Genomic DNA, 20,224 nt, shown 5'->3' on the forward strand with positions numbered 1-20,224 from the left:
CAACTGAGTAGGAGTCAGTGTTCCGTCCTTGTTTGCTGTGCCTGATGCATCAGAGAGCACACACTCCACGTCACTGACAATTTTGCAATAGTGGGCCCTTGAGAGAGATTGTGTTTCATGCAGGACGTTATTGAATGCATGGATGTGCTGCTGCTATTTAACAAGTACTGATACATACAGAAATACTGCGGAGCTGCTTGATAAACTCACTGATGCAGAGTTTTTGGTGTGAAGCATGTCCAAACCCAGACTGATACAGTCCTGCCTCTCTTTTTGCTGCCTTGCCAGCAGTGCCCATTATTTCAGATGGTTGAAAAGAGGAGTGCCATGTGCTGTCTGTAGGCTGCTCATCTGAGATGTGGAAAATGGAGACTACTGCCATGTGTGGCAACGATGAGAATTATCTCACAGATTTATGTGAAGTTCTTTACTGTCAGATTATTGTTTCTTTCAATTTCTCCTTCTCAGTTTACTTTATTTTGCCAGAATAACTGTGTTCTGGATCAGAGGCACTCTGAGGCTGCAGTCCTTTCTGCAGTGCTGGTAAGGCAGAGAAAAAAGTGAGAAAAAATATGTGGATGAGGAGGAAGTCAGAAATATAGATCCAAAGAAGAGAGACATAAGATGCAGTAGTGAATATGTGACAAAGCTTGTCAGGTCACTGTAAGTGCACTGTAAGTGTAATTGGAGGAGTTAAAAAGAAGTTCTATTCCTGCAGCTTATGTTTGGTCCTCTTGATTTTCTACCTACCTTGGAAACCACTGTGAGTTACCTAAAAACACTGGCTTGTCTTTCGTACATAAAATATTGCCTGCTTGCTGCCAGAAACCTGAGACCGGAGTCTGCAAATACAGAATGCTCCTGAATGACTTCTCTGGAAGTGTTTTTGGTTGCTGTGGTGATTATCCATCTGTTTAAATACTTTATATGTGAGATTCTAAACTCATTTGCTGTGGAGATTTTCTTAAGTTGTGAGAAAAACAGCATTAATGCCCGATTACCTCTGTGAATTTTGTTTTCTTTGACAGTTGCCTTCTCCATGGCACAGCATTGCAAATCCACTTCTCCTTTCAAATACCTCAGGAAATGAGGTGACGTATCTGCATTATTTCCATTCACACCCATATTGTGTTGTTTTTATCTTGTCTTTCTGTGGACAGTGTTTTGAGTTTTCTAGTTAATACCAGCTTAGAAAAGAAAACAACACAAAAAACAGGCAACTTCATAAAAGATATTTGTTTCATTTTAAAAGACTCCCAGAAGAAAAAAAATACTGCATTCAAACTAGCACTTTTTAAAGCAGCATAAATGTTCTCACTTATAATAAGAGTAAGAACTGTCCAAAATCACCCATTAAAAGTTTTGGCTTTTTTTTTCACTTGCTTCTGAGGCAACTTTTGATATTTCCACCCCTCTGTGGCAGCGTGCTGCATTCCCATTCTATGTCACTTGGGACTTAAATGTACTAGCATGTATTTTTTGTGTCAGGGGTTACAGTGTTTGTTTTTATGACTAATAATGTGGACCTTGGGAGCCACATATCTAAGCGCCGTTGAGGAAATATCTAAACCTCTGTTAAAGTGTAATCTCTTTCAAGGCATGTCTATACAGGAGAGTAAAGACATCTGAAAGCTCTCAACTGCCCATGCTCCAAGCTGCCTTGGAAGCAAGCCAGTTCCAGCATAGAAGTCCTTTACCTTAGCTCTGTGCCTCTACTAATGGCCCTTGTGACATTCCTCTGGTGAGTACAGCATGCAGAAAGCTGTATTTCCTTCAGAGTAGATACAGTGATTTGGGAAAACTATTGCCTAAAGCATAGCTCACTTTAAAATACTAAAGTTAAACAAGGACAGGTTTCATGCATGCTCATTCTTGAGAATAAAGCCAGTGTAAGATCTAAACATTCATTTAACTCAGGTTTCACGTTGAGTGAATTTTGCCCAAATATACTTCAGGCAGGTATCAAGATTTGCTTCTTGTACTTGGTGTCTGAGCTTATGCTTATTGATGTTGGAGTTCTTGACGTATCCTTTGTTCTATGAAGCTATATGAAAGAAGCCATAATTGGTTCTTAGACAACATGATATTTGTAATCATTTAGAAACCTCAGAGAGAGCAATCATTGAGGGTTTTATAGATAGTCATCATCTTTATGAAGTGTAGGATCTATTTCTGTATTGTGTGTTGGAACCTGCTGAGAATCTCCATTGTCCTGCTCATCAAAACCTGCAAACTCAGCGTGGGCTCTGCTTCTTTCAAGGATGTGTGCATACATCTCTTAGAAATCAGCACTTACGGTTGTTTCATTAGACCTCTAATAACATCTCTACTTCATTTTCCTTCCAAATATGTTTACTTCAGGGTTGACACTTATAATGTCATCTCCAAAGAAAGAGGCTCTCCTGACAGATTTACAGTTATTATAAAATATGATGCTATCTGCATACAAATGGACAGTAGGAGCTTTAAAGAGATTTTCCCTATTATTGCTGCCTAAGGAAGCAATAAAAATTTAACATTTACCATTGGGAAACACCTGCAGAGATTAAATTAAAACTAGATTATATGCTTATCAGTTAAATGTTACAAAAGCAAACTCTTTAGAGATTAACATAAAAAGCATTGCTATACAAATCTTATTAATGGCTTCACTCTCAGTACAATCCATTCTACACCTCCGCTGCTCAGCTGCTCTACGTGTGCATCTTATTAAGTCTTTGTGCAGCTATACAGTGGGGAGGCAGGGCAGCCTTACTGAGGGCTCTGCTATCCTGCTGGCAAATGCCTATGTTGATATTCAGATTTGTCTTTAAAGTTGACCTCAAGTACCATTTGTCCTTCTCTTTCTGATCCTAGCTACTTTCTGAAGGACTCTTCACATTACACGCTGTGTTTCTTGGGCATGAAACTGAGATGTGTTCTGGGTTCCTGTGTGGAGTTCTGCTGGGATTATATCTGGAAACCACACGTCTTTGCTATTGAACTCTTTCTTTATTAAGGTCAGCAGGACGGAGGATTTTTAAAAGGCTGGGAGCGGAGAACAAGATACTGTTGTTGCTGATAGCAGATACCTTTGTGCTTAGTGCTTAGTTTGTGCAACCTTTGGTACGTGGTGAACATATTACAGAAATTAAAATCTAGGAGGCATATGGGCTGGAGCTATCTCTGATCTGGAAGTTCAGAAAGCTTCTGGATTTGGCATTTGCTGCTGCCAGCAATTTGTGAGGTGCAGATAATCTTCAGACACTGACTTGAAGAGGACAGGATCAGCATAGATACTACCTGTACCCAAACTGCATACACAGGGGTTAGAGCTTATTTCTCCATCTGGTATTATTGCGACTCCTGTAGCTCCAAGGCTTTAAAAAGCAACAGGCTTTTGGAGAATTCTGAACCAGATATGGGAATACACAACTCAGCAGTAGCCACATCTTCAGTTACTTACACTAAGGCTCAGTCCATAAAGAGCTTTGATTGTGGAGATCCAACTCGGTTTGATGGATCAGGAGAGCATGACATTGACAGGAGATTCAGATTGTTCGTGACGTGATTGTAAAATAAATCTTGTCATTTCCCAGGGACAAATGCAAAGGGCCATGGTTCTGTAAACATTTCTCCTCTGGACAAATCTGACCTAGGGACCCCATGGCCATTTTTTCCAACCACTTGCCATATCCTCCATTGTGTCAGCATAGACCTTAACGTTTAGTTAATGTTAAGTCGGGAGCATGGAAGGAGTCCAATTTAAAACCTATGAAAATATGGAAAACAGAGCATTGATCTATAGCAGTAGGGGATGCTGAGGTTGAATGGCATAGCCAAAGACTGGGGTGCAGAAATAGCTGGAACTTGCTTTGCAAGGAAGAAGAATGTCTGTGCAAGCATGGCCTAACATTTTAAGTAGTAAGTGTTTGTTGGCCCAGATGATATTCACTGAAAGAGGTTAGGGAGTGTTCGAACAAGTATATCCAGATCAGAGGGGTGGTAACCTCTTGCAAAGCAATGCTCACAAGCCCCTGGGCAGACTGAGGGAGGACTCTTCTGTCAACACAGCTGGGTTTGGGAGGAGATGTGTGTCCACAGACACAGCTCCTCGCACTGTCACAGTGTGCACCAGTCTTGCCTTACACCTCACTCCAAAATGTAAGATAATGGGTCTTCCAGCAGTGCTGTAGCATGCAGTTTGCCCTCCTATGTATTTGAAGGGATGAACTGTACCTTAGCATTTTTGTAACAGACTTTCTTTTGAGGGTAGGTGTTTGGTGACCAGCAGAAGCCATAGGCACATCCGAATTCTGGGTGTGAGTTTGTTCTGTCATTTTATTTGGACGAATTATAGTATTTAACTTGGAATGGCCTACTCGTGTCTTTTGCTTGACTTTCAGGCTCTCAGCTGTGTGAATTACTGACATGGGAATTTAAGATGTCATTTTTCAAAAATGACATATGTTTTTGTATGTACCTGTATCCAAGATGGGGAAACTACTTAACTGCAGTCTGAATTTTCCAGTCAGCATACTAAGTAATTCACTCCTACTGCCACTAGAGGTATAACATTCTCTTGTGCAAATACCAAAGGAAACATTTGGTTGGAAGCCTTGCCCGTATTAATATTTCATTTTTCAAATAATGCTTTCAATCTGGTGGGGGGGCTTTTTGGTGTTTTTTTGGAGGCCTCATCTTACTTTGCCTTTTCCTGTTGGGAACTCTTTCTTTTATTGAACTAAAGCTAACTACTTGTGAGATGAAATGCCACTTTGTCATGAAAGGATGCAGAACTGAGTGCTCGTTTAAGCTGCATAAAAAGCTAAATTGTAGTGTCAGTCACCATATTGGTCACCTGTGACTGGCTCACATGCAAGCTTGTACCAGCACATTATAAATCTTGTTTCACATTGCCTGTTGTTCTCCTGGATATTTATGTTTATTCGGAAATGCAAACATAGAAGAATATGATTTGAAATTAATTTCTTTTTTATCTATTATGACCAGCTTTCACTTAAATAGAATCTCCCTTTTGAAACTCATTAAAACATCACAAAAGTCCCATGTCTCTGCCAGGGCTGGCAGGAGAATCGTGGCCTGCCCTGAGGTTTAATCACAGCTCTGTGTGCATGCTGCTTGAGTGCAAGGCAGGGGATGGTTCTGAACCTGAGCTGTGGGGATTCTGTGAGAAAGCAGAGGTTGACTAAATGAAGACTAACTGCAGCCCTGCTGGAGCACAGCCTCTAACTGTTTGAAGTTGTAGCCTTTCTTTCAGAGCTTCTGACACACTCAGCAGCAGCCTGCCAGCGCCGTGCTGCATGCACACAGGCTGGGAGCAGTGAGTTGCTGGAGGAACTGCCCACTGTGCCCCTGCACTGCTCAGGCCCAGCAGCTCTCCTGCTGCAACCTGGCATTTCCACATGCTGCTTTTCACCTCTTCCTCACTTTTGCCTGATAAACACACTGATGGCAGCTAAGAAAGGTGAGAGTGTGACAGCTTGAGAGTGAGCGTGGTGAAAGCTGGGTGCCTTGAGCTCTAGCCTGAAGTGCAGCTCTCTTCCATCACAGCAAGCCCACAAGCTGTCTTTCTGCCATGTTCTCCTTTCAGGACTTGCCCACCTAACTCCTGGCTCAGCAACGAGAAATGGAAGAGCAGGAAATCCCATGGTGAATGCTGGAGGGAGAGAGCTCTCTTAAGAGATCTGTGAAGTTTAGTAGGTTGTTTGGAGTGTAACTGAAACTTTCAGAAAATACGTGCATTATGGATTTACTGAAATTTAGAATCTGTTGCACTGTAATGTGGATATGCAGTATTTATCAGCACTATGCTGCATGGCTCAATACTGAAAAATTGTTCTGAAGGGAAAAATATTGAAGTGACACCAGATGCTCTCAGAAATGTTGTTTTTCCCCTGAAGTGAATATCTGACAAAGTTATTGATTTCTTGAAAGATTCAGTTACCATAAGAGTGGGCCTTTGATGGCAAAGGTGTTTCCAGCACAAACTGACACACAGATCCTCTCAAAATTTCTGGTCTAGTACAGCTTTTGGGTTGCTTCTTTTCCAAATACGATGCTAACAGTACAGACAGTGCAGATACAGCACTTCCATTTTAGTTTCTTTGTGCTTTTTGTAGTAAATACTGATAAATTCTCTACAGCCTTACTACACTCACAAGAAATTTTTTACTACAAAAAACACTTTACAAGTGAGATACTTTGGATTATACTAGAATAAAAGTTGGTAAAATAATACCACCAACATTATGGCAATGTGAGATATAAACTGGATCCACCAAATTTATTGAACACAACAGCACTGCTATCTGACCTTGCTATTAGCAAGAATATGCCATTTAATTGCAGCTCTCCTTTGTATAGCTTTGTGGCATACACAATCATAGGCAGCAAATCTGATGGCAGAAGTATTTGGTGTGCAGTTCACTGGAGTGGTTGTATTTAGCATAATGTTACTAAAAAAACACCTTGTCTCCCAAAACTCAGGAGAATGGGTGGCAATCTGCTAAATTTTATCCACAATTTTGATAATTCTTCCAAATGATACAGTTCAGTGTCATCTTGACCTTTATGTTTTTCACAGCTAAGGGAACAGTTACATAAAAAGGATGAATGAACAACAACAAAAGAGGAAGGCTGGGATCGTATAATCTGAAAACTGGAACCACCTGCACTTATGATTTCCTGTTTAGGTAAGGGAGGCAGCACTGAATAGTTGTGAAAGGGCTTATTATTGCAAGTAACAAAATAGAGATTCTGCTGTAATTTCTGTTATATACTTACTCTATGGCCCTGTATAAGCATTTAAAACCAGGCTGCAAATGCCACCTCCTTTAAATTAGAAATGTAGTAGGTGTAAGAATTCTGAAAAAAAAATCAAACTTGTGACCAATAATCAAAATTATGCTTTCTTTACTGGTAAAGAAAATGGGACAAACAACAGTCAACTGTGATTTTCAGTGACAAAAGTACCTTTGAATCCTACTGATTTAATTTCTCCCCTAGTGAATAAGAATAAAACACTTGAACCATTGGAAGCATATTGGATGTGTTTGTTTATATGACTGGTAACAGTTGGGATTAATGTTTGTCACTGAACCAAAATATTGGCAAGTACAAAAGTAATACAAACGCATCACTGATTCTCAATCTTGCTGGTCATTTATGATCTCCTTTATTGCCTTTGATGAGATATGAAAAGCACAACTTTCATACAAAGAAATAATTTAATTATTTGATATGTCCATAACTGTGCTTGGACAGAAGGCTTTCACTTTGTTATGATCCCAGACCAGATCTAAGCTCATCCATAGAGCTTCCTCTTGTCTGTTGATACTGAGATTAAACATGGCCCTAAGAAACTCAGGCCAGGTTTCTGACTTTCTTCCTTGCTGTGCAGGATTTTGAGGTGGACATCTCAAGGCTCAAGCCACTGGAGAAAGGTCTGGTCCTCTGGAGGTAACAGCAAATAGCCTCTAGACCTTGAAGCCAGAAATTCATACACTTTCTTCATTGAGGTCCCTGGAAATTGTCACGTTTAATCTCTTGGCTCAAAATTCAGATAGCATGGGAACCTGTTAGAGAAGCAGCAGGTTAGCCTCAGTGCCACACAAGCTCACTGAGTTTTCATTCAGCTGCTGTATTTGAGGCCTGCCTACTTCTGAGCTTAATCATTCTTCAAATATCTTCCAAACTAACAATTCAGAACATTGACATATGTAAATTCATAGGGTTTGCTAAAGCAGCTTGCTTACAGTTCCACTGACCTTGGAAGCAATAAGCAATAGTGTTTTCAGAGGGAGGACTGGGTTGCTTTGTCATGCTAGCTCTTTGTTCAGGATTTTTTCCTCTATTGCATGTTAAAATTTGTTTATGGTCTCTGTGACACAGTGACTGATATTGCTATCCTCTGATGTCTTTTGGAAATGTAACAGAAGCAATTTCCAGCTCATGGTACAGGAAACTCCTATGTACCAATAAAAATTAAGGTGAAAAATTAAGATGAAAGCAGTATCTGTGGAGAGACCTAGATGTGAGAGTCGTGCCTGCGTGCTTTCTTTGTTGGAGAGTGGCCACAAAGTGAAGATTTTTACCAAGCTTATTTAGATCCCCATAAGTGGATTTTGGCAGGAGTCAGGATATGGCCACTGCCAGCTGCCTGTTTAGCATGTGTATGTTGTATAGCTCTGTGAAATTAACAATTAGGCTATGATGAGAAAGTAAATCTCAGTAGGAAAGAACAGTTAGCAAAACCCTAAAGCTCATAAGTCATTCATTGACCTCAGATTTCATTCATTTTAATGAAATTAGGGAAAAAAAATATTGAGAAAGAAGCCATGGTGTAGACCTGGTCTATGAAATTAGATAGCACTCTTGACTAAAAGATTAGCTGAATATAATGCTTATACACAGACAGCTTTGTATAGTGCTTCAAGAATAGTTTTTAAAAAGGTGAGATTTTCACTTTGTACTTCGATAAAGAGTTGCACTGACTACAACAGTCTGCATATTATACTTGCAGCAAGTGCAGCAGCTTTCTGTAGCACTGCTGTAACACTGCCCTACCCTCTTTTACTGCCCTCCCTGTTTGCCACATCACCAGCTGCCTTAGCTTGTGATCCTGTGAACGTGCTGGTACCAGAGCCTGGATGCAAGGAGCCATGGGACAGGCCTCTGAGTCTGAGCTTCAGCAAGCTGCAGCTTTGCAAGACGGGAAGCAAGAGTTCAGCTTGATAACAGATATCCTTTGCTTTTGTTTTGAAAATAGTAGATGAGCAAGAGAAATATTATGGTTTTATCTGGTATGCAGCAAGGCTTTAAGTTTGAGTTTACTTACCTTCTACGCTCTCCACATATCCCTTGTTTGACCACAGGTTTTCAAGCATAGCCATGGGAGGGTTACAGGGGTAATTGGCTGGCAGCCAAGGGACTGTATTTAATTAGTGAGGAATGCACTGGCCATAGCAGCATTCCCTATAGGAGCCACAACCCACATAACTACAGGTGCTGTCCTGCTCTCTCTTCAATCTCGGGGACTGTTCTTCATGCAGTACTGCATTTAGCAGTTTGTGCCACATATGGAAAAGAATATGCTCGGTGGTGGATGCTGCTATCAGAGTATTTCTGTTTTCTGTTCGTTGCTCTGCCAGAGATGGAGGCAATATCTTTGGATTTTAGGGTCCTGCTGCCCTCTTAGTCTTACTGCTGGTGAATCCCTGACTGCCAAAATCTTAATGGATTCACCTCCTTTTGTATGCCAGTTTGATTAACCATTTCAGGACAGCTGGGCCTGATCTTACCAGGTTCATCCGGAGTTTCAAATGATTGATAACTCTGAGAATTAAGCTCAAAGTGTACCAGGCTAGACTGCCTAGAGCAAAAATATCCTTAGTCAAAGCCTATTAACTGGAATGTCTGTATTTAACTGAAGTTCTCTTTAGAACACTGAGGCTACTTTCTCGTTTGTTGCTATTGAAGCGATTTGCTTTAGTGCACTGAGTTATAATACATTGTTATTAATTTTTGTTTTGAGTAGTCTAATGGATAAAAAAAAACATGTTGGTGCTGATTTTTAAATTGAAAAAGTTAACTTGTATCTTTATGCTCATTTTAGATATATAAGGTGACTGTGAGTGCTTGCCACATGGCTCAGGTAAGCTCCAGTTATATCTGTGGAAGGGCAATTCATGGTTTTAGTTGAATAATTTATATATCTTGTGTAATTCTGGCTCTTTCTGGAGGAGTCTTGTTAGAACTGTGGTTCTCTGTGTGCTTGTTTGCCTTCAGTTCTACATTTTTTTTATGACTACTTTTTCCAAGTATCTTTTCCCTGTTTTACTTTAATACTTTTATTTTCCTGCAGTTTTAATTTCTCTTCTGCCTGTGTTACTTAATACAAGTGGGAACTGGGGAGAAGGGAAAAAGGGCTGTGTGGTCCTGGTAGGAATCTCCAAATCATAAGGACTGAGATATTAAACCTCGTAGGGCACAGTCCAGTATTAGTGACTCTTTTCCCAGGAGAACCAAGTTGCAGCAGTGTTGGGCAACTTAGGACACCTTTGCCTTACTGCAAGTACTACTTATTTTGTACTTTTTGTTTAGTGTGATCCAAAGCTGAGAATACAAGTGCTATGGAAACCTTGAGTCATCAGTGGCTCATTGCAAACTTCTGCTGTGGTTGGCCATCATTAGGTTTTTGTGATCTTCCTTCACGGATCTTCAATCCTGTTTTCTTTCCTGTGCGTACGTAAAGTCTGTGCCTAGGGTTGATCACCCATCGTGTCCTGTTCTTTCCCCCACTCTGCTGCTTTCTTCTCTATTTCTATTTTGTCCTGCTGCAGAGTGGTAAAAAGAGGGAGCAGGAGGTGTATGTGTTGGGAGGAAAGGGGATGTTGGAGAAGGGATATTGAAAGGAGCAACAAGAAAGGATGGGAATGCTTGGGTGTCAGGGACAAGCTGCCTGCCACTGGCACAAGGATACTACAGTACATAAGTTGTGCAAAGCTGGAGAAGTACTGGGGTGATGAATGAGCATGATGTGATATGGGGAATGGCTGGCACAAATTCCCTGTTCAGTTGGATTTTCCTTGCAAAGACAATGGATTTAGTTGAATAGGGAATGATTAAAGTTTGAAAATGTTTCCGGCTGTTCTGAAATTGTTTGGAAGAGAACTGGCATTATTATAGCTTTTTTAAAAAGGGTGGACAAAATCATAATTGCAAAGTTTTGTCTCTTACAATTGTTGCATATAAAATCTTTTATTAAAGTTACTTTTTTTTTTTTTTTTAAATGAAATTGAATGACTTCAAGGTGGAGTTTGTTTTTTCTTTTGTTTGCATTTTTGCTCTCTCAGGTAAATTGCTACTTGCACTTAATTATGGAGAGTGGTTGCTTGGAGGCCTTAATATGCCTCTACTGTTTTGTAAAGAGTATCAAATTATTACTTGGGACTTTTTTTTTTTTTTTTTTAACTGAGGATGGAGGACAGCTGCACTGTCTTCTCTTTCAAAACTGAATATGAGATACAGAGGCCACAATTAAATGCAAAAGCATAAATTACATTTTTCCTTGTTTTAATGTGAGATTTGCACTTAACTGGAAAGAGTGAATGCAACATTCTCTCTACACAATTATTTGTATCATTGCTGCAGGGAAAATGGTGGGAGGGTTGGGTGGATTGTGAAGCTTTGCCAGGAGTATCTTCTACCTTAAGAGAAAGGCTGCCAGAAGATATGAAAGAGCCAAGCAGGAGAATGCAGAGAACTGTTGACTACTCATTACTAACATGCAACACTTGGCCTTGTAGCTCAGCACTGAGCAACAGGAACTGCCACGCTGTTTCCAGGAACAGCCAGTGACAGATGGTTAGAGATGAAGAAAAAGTGCACATGCAAAAACATCTTAGCGTGGTGTATCCTGTGTATCCTCCTGGCTTTGGGAGATCAGTGTGGTAAAGGTTCTGGGAAAACCCAGAACTTTCATTTACCTACTGTATTTATTTGCTGTTGATCACGCTGTCCATGAATTTGTGTAATGTCTTTTAAAATCCATTTTCAGTCTCCACAATCTCTTGAAGCAATGACTGCCACTGTGTAATGATGGACTGTATGAAAGTGTACTTTCTTTTGGGTGTGTTTGTTTTAAACCTGCTGCATAATGATTTTGTTGGATGCTCCTTCAGCTTTTATACTAGAAGAGAAAGCAAACAGTTACATTGCATCTCCCATCTCCATTCAGGATTTTATAGACTGCTATCACTTCTCTCTGCAGTCATCTTTTTTTTTTTTTCTTTTTTCCAACCTGAAGAGCTTTTGCCTATATAATTTCTTCTTGTAGTGAAGCTGTTCTGTACCTCAAAAAGATAAATGTGGACTTCTTATTACTGCTCTTTCTTCTTTCTCTCAGGTAGAATTGCTGAGGAAACCTTATACAGGAATACCATGGTTAAAAGATTATTTGGTCCCTCTTTGTGCTAAAATAATTAGCCTTCAGCTCCTAGAAGCCAAAAATTTCTGAAAGGAAGAGAAAACTCTGCTCTTGTAAACCTCTCCAGTTTGAGGTTGCATTCATATCCTAAAGTAGATAAGACCACACGGCAAGTAAACAGGAGAAATGTCTGGATTTGAAGTCCTCCTTTGCTGCCAGCAAACCTTCAAGCTTAATGCACAGAATTTGATTGAGTGCAAGGATGTGACAAAATTGGGACCTGGGAGATCAGGAAGTTCAGTAAGGCTGTACTGAGCAACGTCAGCAGAGCTAAACAGGAACAGAGAGCAGAATGTGTGGGTTGGTGGCTTTTTTTTGTTGTTGTTGTTTTCTTTGTGGCTTTTTTTTCCTCCCTCATTTAGTCCAGAGTAAGTGGTGCATCTTCTGACACGGGTAAATCTTAAGAGACGGAGAAGTAGATAAAAACTTAAATAAAAAGTTGCTGTCTTCTCTATGTTCCCATCTGGCATAAATATCGAGTTTGAGAGAGGCAAATGCAGGTGTCTTCAGACTCATGGGAAAGCATCTGCTAGGAACACCTTGCTGTCCTTTCATTCTGGCAGACTTGCAGTTTTCTACCTTGTGCCTTTTTTTTTTTTTTTTTTTTTTTTTTGGCCCCACTGCATCAGATTCAAGATCTTCAAAACTCTGCACACCTTTGCTGCCCTTTCTCAGTTCTTTGAATTTCCCGTGTGGTCTGTCGGTCTGTCCTGCTGGCAGTTCTGCTGCACCTCACTGTCTGCTCCTGCCATCTCCTTTCATCATGTCACCCTATGCATGGAGCCGGTCTAACAAGACAAAGGTTTTATCTCTGATTATGTTTTTACTGGTAACTTGTTCCAAACACTTACTGGATACTTAAGGAGGTGAGCCTTTCCCTCCTCTTCCTTGGTTATCTAAAATAAAAATAATTATTGACAAATTGAAGAACCTTTGTTTTGTTCTCCTGTGCACTTGGTTTTTGCTGAGTTTCTTTCTAACACCAACAGTGCTCCTTGGGCTTTTCTCTCCTGTCCCGCCTTGTTGTTTTGTTACCACCCACTCATTAGATCATGTCTGAAATTAGCTTGAGAGAAGTACAGGGCAGGGTTGATTTCTTGTCTTTTTACTGAGGGCTTGGCCTAGTTTTGAGTGGCTTTCAGACTGGGGGCAGAGTGAGGAGCGATAGCAGCAAAATAAGTCATTGTGCAGCTTGGGAAAATCAAGGCATGAAGGCCAGGTAGCTGCAGAAGATGCTGGTTGAAGGTCTGTACCAGGAACAGTAAGAGCTTACGTAGCACTAAAGCTTGTGCTTTGTGTAGATAATCCTCTATTTCTTTACCATCTTCTGTGAAAAATAGTCATTAGAATAAAATTCTGAACTCTTCTAGGGGAAAAAATTAACATTTTGTAAATGCCTTGTATTTTACCATATGCATTTTCATTACACAGTGTTTTCGGTAGCTTTGTGTTGGTTTTTTGTTTGTTTGTTTTGTTGTAGTTTTGTTTTCTTGACAACTAAATAATGATAAATGTATTGATGCCACTAAAAAATTCAATTTCAGCAAGGTGAAAATGATGATCTATTAAAGTGATGTTTTTTCTGAGACACTACCTTGTGCCCCCACTCTGTGCTGGCTGGGGTAGTGGGTGTTCCCCCATGGACTGAAATGATGCTGAGGGCTGAAGAGTGACTCACAGACCAAAACCAGAGTCATGGGTACGTATGGAACTTGGGGCTCCCTGAGACTTGCAGTGGGGCTTGGTGTGCTTTGGACCAGGTGCAGGCAGGATGTGGAATGCACCATCAGGCTAGGTAAACTTTCTCTGTTGGAGATACTTTTGAAAGCTGTAAGGGGTAACTTCTCTTGCAGGCAAGACATGCATATATGATATAGTAGAAAGCCATAACTGTGTCCAGGAATGAAACAGGTGTGGCTTTACCTTTATGGTGAAATCTCTCAGTTCAGAGTAGATCTCCAGCCTATGTGAGTATTCTTATATTTTGCCTCGTAGAATGTAATAAAAAACAAATCTTGCTACTTTGCACATTCATTTAGTTCATATTGCTGCTTTCCATGGGTACTACTCCAGATTATATATATATATATATATATATATATATATATATAATATTATATATATATATATATTTTTAATATAATGCCTTTCATCCAAAGATTCTCAAGCTGATTTGGCCCAGTTCCCAGGTACAGCTTAGCAACATTTAGCATAAGACCAGTAAAAGGAAGTAACGGGGAATTTCACACAGTTCTTGGCTGGCTGTCAATTCAAATGCACCTACAGGTCAGAGCATCCCCAGGGCTCCTCCAGCCTCTGAGCCCCTGCTTGTTGTGGCTGTGACTGCCTGCTACACACAGCTCCTGCCTCAGGCTGCCAGAAATCCTTCTCCTGTTCTTTTCTCTGTTGTCTCCCAGCATGCATAAGAGATGATAATCTTCGTTGGGAAAACTCAGTGAGATTTGCAGGGTCTTAATCTGATGCTATTTGCAGTTTGATCACAAAGATGCATGGAGCTGAGGCACGTATTTTTGATTTTGTATCTCTCTGCAGATGCATAGGTATGTGCAGTATTCTAATTTCTTTTTCTCATCTTCACGTTTACAGTAACTCATCTCTCCAGCTTGCTACACCTACTGTTTCAGTTTCTTTTCCAGTAGTCAGAATGGTTTTTGTTTGTTGTTGCTTTTTTTATTGCTTCAAACTTTCTGGATGTTGTTTCTTCTGTGGAGGGATTCTTGGACTTTGAAATCAGCTCTCACATGGAGAGCCTCTGCAAGTTTGTTACAGCATGTTTTGCTGTTCAAAGCTTCTCCTCGGAGACATTTTGTCAGAGTTTTGCTTATCTACCACTATTGCAAAACGATCCACCATCTTATGCAATCAATCACTTCCTCATAGCCTTCTCATTGGTCTTTAAAGCAAAATAGAAATTAAAATGTACCTGCTGTTATGCAGGTAGTGGTGATCTGTCTTTTACCTTTGGACCACAGGCAGTGTCAGCCATGTTCACATGAAAACCTTGCAGAGAGGCACTTGGGAGCCCTCTGGACCATGATACTCTTTGGTGGATGCAGCTGGCAGCCCTGTGAGGGCCTGAAGATTCTGCTTTCTTTCCTGAAAGAGCCAAGGACAGGACAGTATAGTCTGTTTTGTGGAGCTGTGTTTGTGCACTGTTGCTGCCTTGCTGGCAGCAGCTTTCTAGGAATGGCTGTGTGACAAGGAGCGTAGCTGGAGGTTCTCATCTCTCCTTAGTGTGGTTGCAACAGAACTGAAATGCAAGCTTGCCCACCTTCCTGGCCTCTGTAATGTACAGCAAAGGCTTAAACTGTGGGTTTGGGGTGGAAGAGAGAGAGAGAGAGAGAGAGAGAGAAAGAGAGGAAACAATGCTGGCTGGACTCTTCCCCTTCACTAAAAGGCGTCTTTTACTGCATGGAAGAGATGACATGACTTAATGAAACTCTCAGATGTTCCTTGAATTATTTTCCTGAGCATAGAGCTTTCTCTTTGTGGTTAAATATGACAGTTATAGTGCTGTATTTATGCACAGTCAATAAATCAGCAGAAAATGGGCTGCAGACAGGGCATGTATCTGTTGTCTATTCCTTATACTTCATCTGAAAATGGAATTTTTGAATTCACTGAAGCCTGTGAAAAGAAATTCAAGTGCCATGAGAGGTTCACACAAAGTCTGAAGGCACACAGTAATAAGGGATTTGCACCTCAGCTTCAGTTACTGTCCTCTACTCGGCAAACCCACGCTCTTCAAATGTTGTAGAAAGCTGACTGACTTTCAAGCTCTGACATGTCTTTAGTGGAGGGATAACAGAAAGGAAAATGGAGCAAGTGAAGGGGGCAGAAGTCTGTAGGGCCGAGTTACAGTTTGTGGAAGCATGTAGTGTACTTACAAAATCAGAAAGGAAAAAAAAAAGTGCTGCTGAGCAATATCCTGGAACATACTCGTCTACTTTTTGTTGTTGTATTTGTTTTTGTATTTTTTTTTTCTTTCCAGAAGGGGCTGTGTGACATAGTGGCAGAAGAAGCCTGTTCTCTTCCATTGTCTGGCTTAAGAATGGCTAACTGCTGAGGGGTGAGAGTAGTTATTATTTAGCACAAGTTTTTATTTTTAATCTGCAGTAGCTCTTCAGGTTAATTTCCCCTTAGAGACAATTTCTTTAACGATCAGAGCTAAAGAAATTAAAATGAGTGTAATTTCATTTGAAAGTTAAGAATACTTTGAACTTATAGATGTAACAAATGTCTGTCACCATAGCTGCCAAGTAGTCAGCACTGAAAAAGAGAAATTCTATAGAGTGGTGGTAGTATAGAACTAGTTGCTCTTACTGCATTCATACATGTTAGCAACTGCGGTGTCCATTATTTTCAGTAATAGTAATTAAAAAAAAAACCAACAACAAAAACTCTTTAAGTAAATGACTTGTATAATGCCCAGAAAATTGCTGGACTGTAGCTTTTGTGGTATCTAGCAGGAGCAAGCTCCAAAAGCCAGAATCCTCAAGAGAGGGAGAGTATGTGAACCTTGCCTGCTGCTGCCCTTAGAAAGGTCATCCTCTGAAACTGGAAACAGTGTTTTGTCTTGACCTTTAAATATTACGTTTGAATGTGAGAGAACTGGCTTTCGAATTTCAGGCAGTCTGGGTTAAAAGAAAAAAAAATCAACATGAAAATGTGAGGGTATGAACTTCTAATTGTTTAGCATTTGACGCAGCCTGGCTCTAGGACACTGTAGGACGTGAGGCCCCTGGATTGCCAGTTCGAATTGGCTGAGATCAGCTGGAATCAAAAGTTAGTCTCTGACTTCATCTGGTTGATGTGAGAGAAATGCATAGGTGGCCTCATCAAGTTCTCAGTGCAGGAACCTAGCAGTATTAGCTGGCACCTCCTACCAATAGTTTACTTTCCATTCAGGCCTTAGTAAATCTATTCCTATCTGGGAGCTGTCTTTCCAGACTGACGTGCAGCAGTACAAAAAATATGGTATCAGCATTTTTGCCTTATCTGTAGAGATTCAAATCCTGTTCCTGCAGTCTGGCTCCATTGATATGCACTAATACTTACATAAAATTATTTATCTGTTTATCCCTCCTGGCATTTCTGCTATGATTGCTAACATTCAGAAACTTTAAACACAGCTGCAGTCACAGATATGTAACTTACAGAGAGGGCCTTGATAATGGAATGGAGAGGCTCCAAGTTTGACAGTACTTGTTTTCAAAATAAGCTGCTTCTCAACTATTAATTAATCCACTTAAAGCACACTACAATTAAATACTTTGATAACGTGATGTGAAAAATACTTGCAGAAGCTTTTAAAACAAACCCCCACAAACCTCTTTCTGCAGTGTGGAGATTTGGCACTGTCCTGTATTCCGATCGTTTCTGTGACCACGAGGAACAAATGCATCCCTGAATTACCTGGATTTACATCTGATTATTTTGATCAGCATGGGTAATGGTATCTTTACCAACCTTTGCATTTTGTAATGCTTTGTAATGGGATTTTAGCGTTCACCTGTGGTGTTGTGAAATAACTATTGCCCAAGGAGCTCTGAGAAACAGAGTGAGAACTGTGCCTCTGCTTATTATTTGAATGAAGAGCAAGAAAAAATACGCAGAAAGAGCCTTTGCGTGTAAAAACACTGGAAAATATTATTAGCTACTTAATTATTACTAACTAAGATTCATGTTGACAGTGCAGCTTTTGTGTTTCTTGGATCCAATCCTGGAAGCAAACGAGCAACTGCAAGCAGACAGGCACCGAATGCTGCCCGATGCGCTGCCATTGCTGTGACTGCAGGGCCCGGCTGAGCTGCCTGCTCTGAACTGAGGCCTGGTGGTTTTGAATTCCCCCACCTGAGAGGGGAGCGGTATGTGGTGTGGGGATGGAGGTGTTTGTGGGGATGGCAGTGTGTTGGCTGTGGATGATGTTTGGCTGTGGTTTGCCCTGCTCTCAGCTGGGTGCCCCATCGGCACACGGTGAGGTGTGAGACCCCCACATCCCGCCTCGCTTTGGAACTCCGGAAGACAACTGTTGCCTGACCAGAAAACCAGCAAATGAAAGGGCTGAGGATTTAGTGCTTAAGTGAAACCTCCAGCGGCCGGGAGCACAGCGGTTATATCACAGGTGATTAGCCCCATTGCTCCACGCCTGCTCAGGCCGCCAGGGTAGGCCGCGGCGGGCAGATGTGGGGCGACGGCGGCTCGGCTCGGGGGAGATATGGAGCCTCGGGGTAGGTGCCGCGAGGCCGGAGCCGAGTGCGGGACGTGAGGCGCCGAGCCCCTGGCCGGAGCTCCCCCCGCCGCCGGGCCGGGCCGGGCGGGGCAGCCCCTGGGGCGAGGGGCGGGGAACCCCGGAGAGGGGCGGGGCGAGCTGACAGGTGTGCGCGCGCGCAGGGTTCCTCTGGCACCTCCCTCCTCACCCTGCCTCCCTCCTCATGAATATGCAAATGTGGGTATAATTCGCAGCCAATGGCGTGCGCGCTGGTCACATGGTGCTGGTGGAACCTCAGGGAAGAGAAGTTGAGTCTCGGCGAACACAGCAGCTCAGTAACGCGCCGCAGCCGGACCGAGCGGAGCCGGGGCGGGCGGGCGGACAGGCGGCGGCCGGGGGCGGTGAGCCGCTGCCCGCTCCCTCCTCCCCGCAGGGTGCCCGGCGGGCCGGCGCTCTGCCTGGACCATGCCGATCCTCCTCTTCCTCATAGACACGTCCGCCTCCATGAACCAGCGGGCGTATCTAGGCACCAGCTACCTGGACATCGCCAAGGGCGCCGTGGAGATCTTCATGAAGGTGAGTGCGGGGCCGGGCGCCGCCGCCTTCGTCCGCCCCGTCCGCCCGCTCACGCCGTTTCTCTCCGCTCTCTCCGCAGCTGCGGGCCCGGGACCCGGCCAGCCGCGGCGACAGGTACATGCTGGTTACCTTCGACGAGCCGCCCTACTGCATCAAGGTAATCGAGCCCCCTCCCCGCCGCCCCGCGCCGCCGTCCCGGCCCCGCCGCGAAGCCGCCCGTCGCGTGGAGGCGGCGCGGCGCGGCCCCGGCCGACCCGGCGGCGGCGGCAGCGGCTGGTGAAGATGGCGGACATTTTGCTTTTGTATGGAGGAGAGAGGCTGAGGGCGCTGCTGAGATGGAGGAGGGGGGGGGAGGAGACGTACGCCGGCGTGATTCACCGCCCCGCCGCGCTCCGCCTCCCCGGCCGTTGCCCGCCCGCCCCCCGTAAGGCGGTGGCTCCCGCGGGGCCGCGCCGCACGGCGCCGCCGCGCAGCCCCGAGCGCGGTACGAGGGCGGCCCTGGGAGCGGCCTCGGTCAGCGCGGGGACGCGCACGGCGGTGCCGCCTCCTCCCGTCTGGCTGCGGCCGCGGGGACGGAGCGGGAGGGGCCGCGTGCCGGGCCTGCCGCGCGGCGGGCTGCGCTGCCGGCTGCGCCACGAGGTCGCGGCCGGAGGGAAAACGGCGGTGAGGCCGTTCGGTGGCGCAGATGAAAGCGTCAAACTCGCATCTCGAGCGCTCAAAGCGTGCTGCGGAGAACGTCTCTGCCGTGGCAGGGTTAGAATTCTCCTGCGCAGCCGCCCGTCAGGGCCGTGGTTACCACAAACAGAGCGGCAGGCACGCAGGAATTGGCGCAAAGGCCAGAGGAAGCCCTGTGCACACTTGCAGTGGGCTCCTGCCTGCTTCCCCAGCTGGAACTTCCCAAGGAAAAGTTGTGAAAAAAGCAGTGTTTGATGATGATTGTGCCCCTGTCCTTTAATGAAGGAACTTTAGCTCACAATTCCTTTCGTCAGCTGTGTATTTACATGGCTAAACTTCACCAGGAAGCAGAAAGATTTTTTTGTGGTTCATTTATTATGTTATTTTTACCTCTTTGCACTACATTACTTTTACATCTTGCCCTTTTTTTAGAAGAGGGAACAGAAATAATCATATTTCTGTGACGAGGAACCATTAGTTTTCTGCTGCAAAAACTTCAGATGTGCAAAACACGCCTTGGCCTGGCCTAGAAAGTGGCTTTGTATCTTTTTAATCTCTTTAAAAGACATAAAGCACACGTCTTTTTCCTGATCCCAGTTTGTGAGTGGATGCAAACGTCGATTGGGCACAAACACCAAGTGTCACACAGACCCAGGGAGCTGAATTTCCTGAGGTAAAGGTTCCATCCTAGTTTTGTGTCAAGCGTTTTAAAGGAAGATCTTAAGATTGAGGGAGAAACCTTTCCACAGATG

General features: G+C 43.2%; 1 protein-coding gene across 5 annotated transcripts in view; it reads left to right on the forward strand.

The window, feature by feature from the left end:
* Positions 1–18,383: 18,383 nt before the first annotated feature.
* LOC100548859 (integrator complex subunit 6-like) overlaps positions 18,384–20,224 on the forward strand; it is a 34,876-nt gene continuing 33,035 nt past the window's right edge. For 2 of the 5 annotated variants that reach the window (XM_085230769.1, XM_085230770.1), the window contains exons 1-2: positions 18,543–18,797; positions 18,877–18,954. In XM_085230769.1, coding sequence (XP_085086895.1) covers positions 18,687–18,797; positions 18,877–18,954 — 189 coding nt within the window. In that variant the 5' untranslated portion in view covers positions 18,543–18,686. Of the gene's footprint in view, positions 18,798–18,876; positions 18,955–20,224 lie in introns of all 5 variants that reach the window. The other 3 variants (XR_014885032.1, XR_014885033.1, XM_085230771.1) reach the window with 2 other exon arrangements.

This window comes from Meleagris gallopavo, chromosome 9 (genome assembly GCF_905368555.1).
Source record: "Meleagris gallopavo chromosome 9, MGAL_WU_HG_1.1, whole genome shotgun sequence".
NCBI classification, from domain to species: domain Eukaryota; kingdom Metazoa; phylum Chordata; class Aves; order Galliformes; family Phasianidae; genus Meleagris; species Meleagris gallopavo.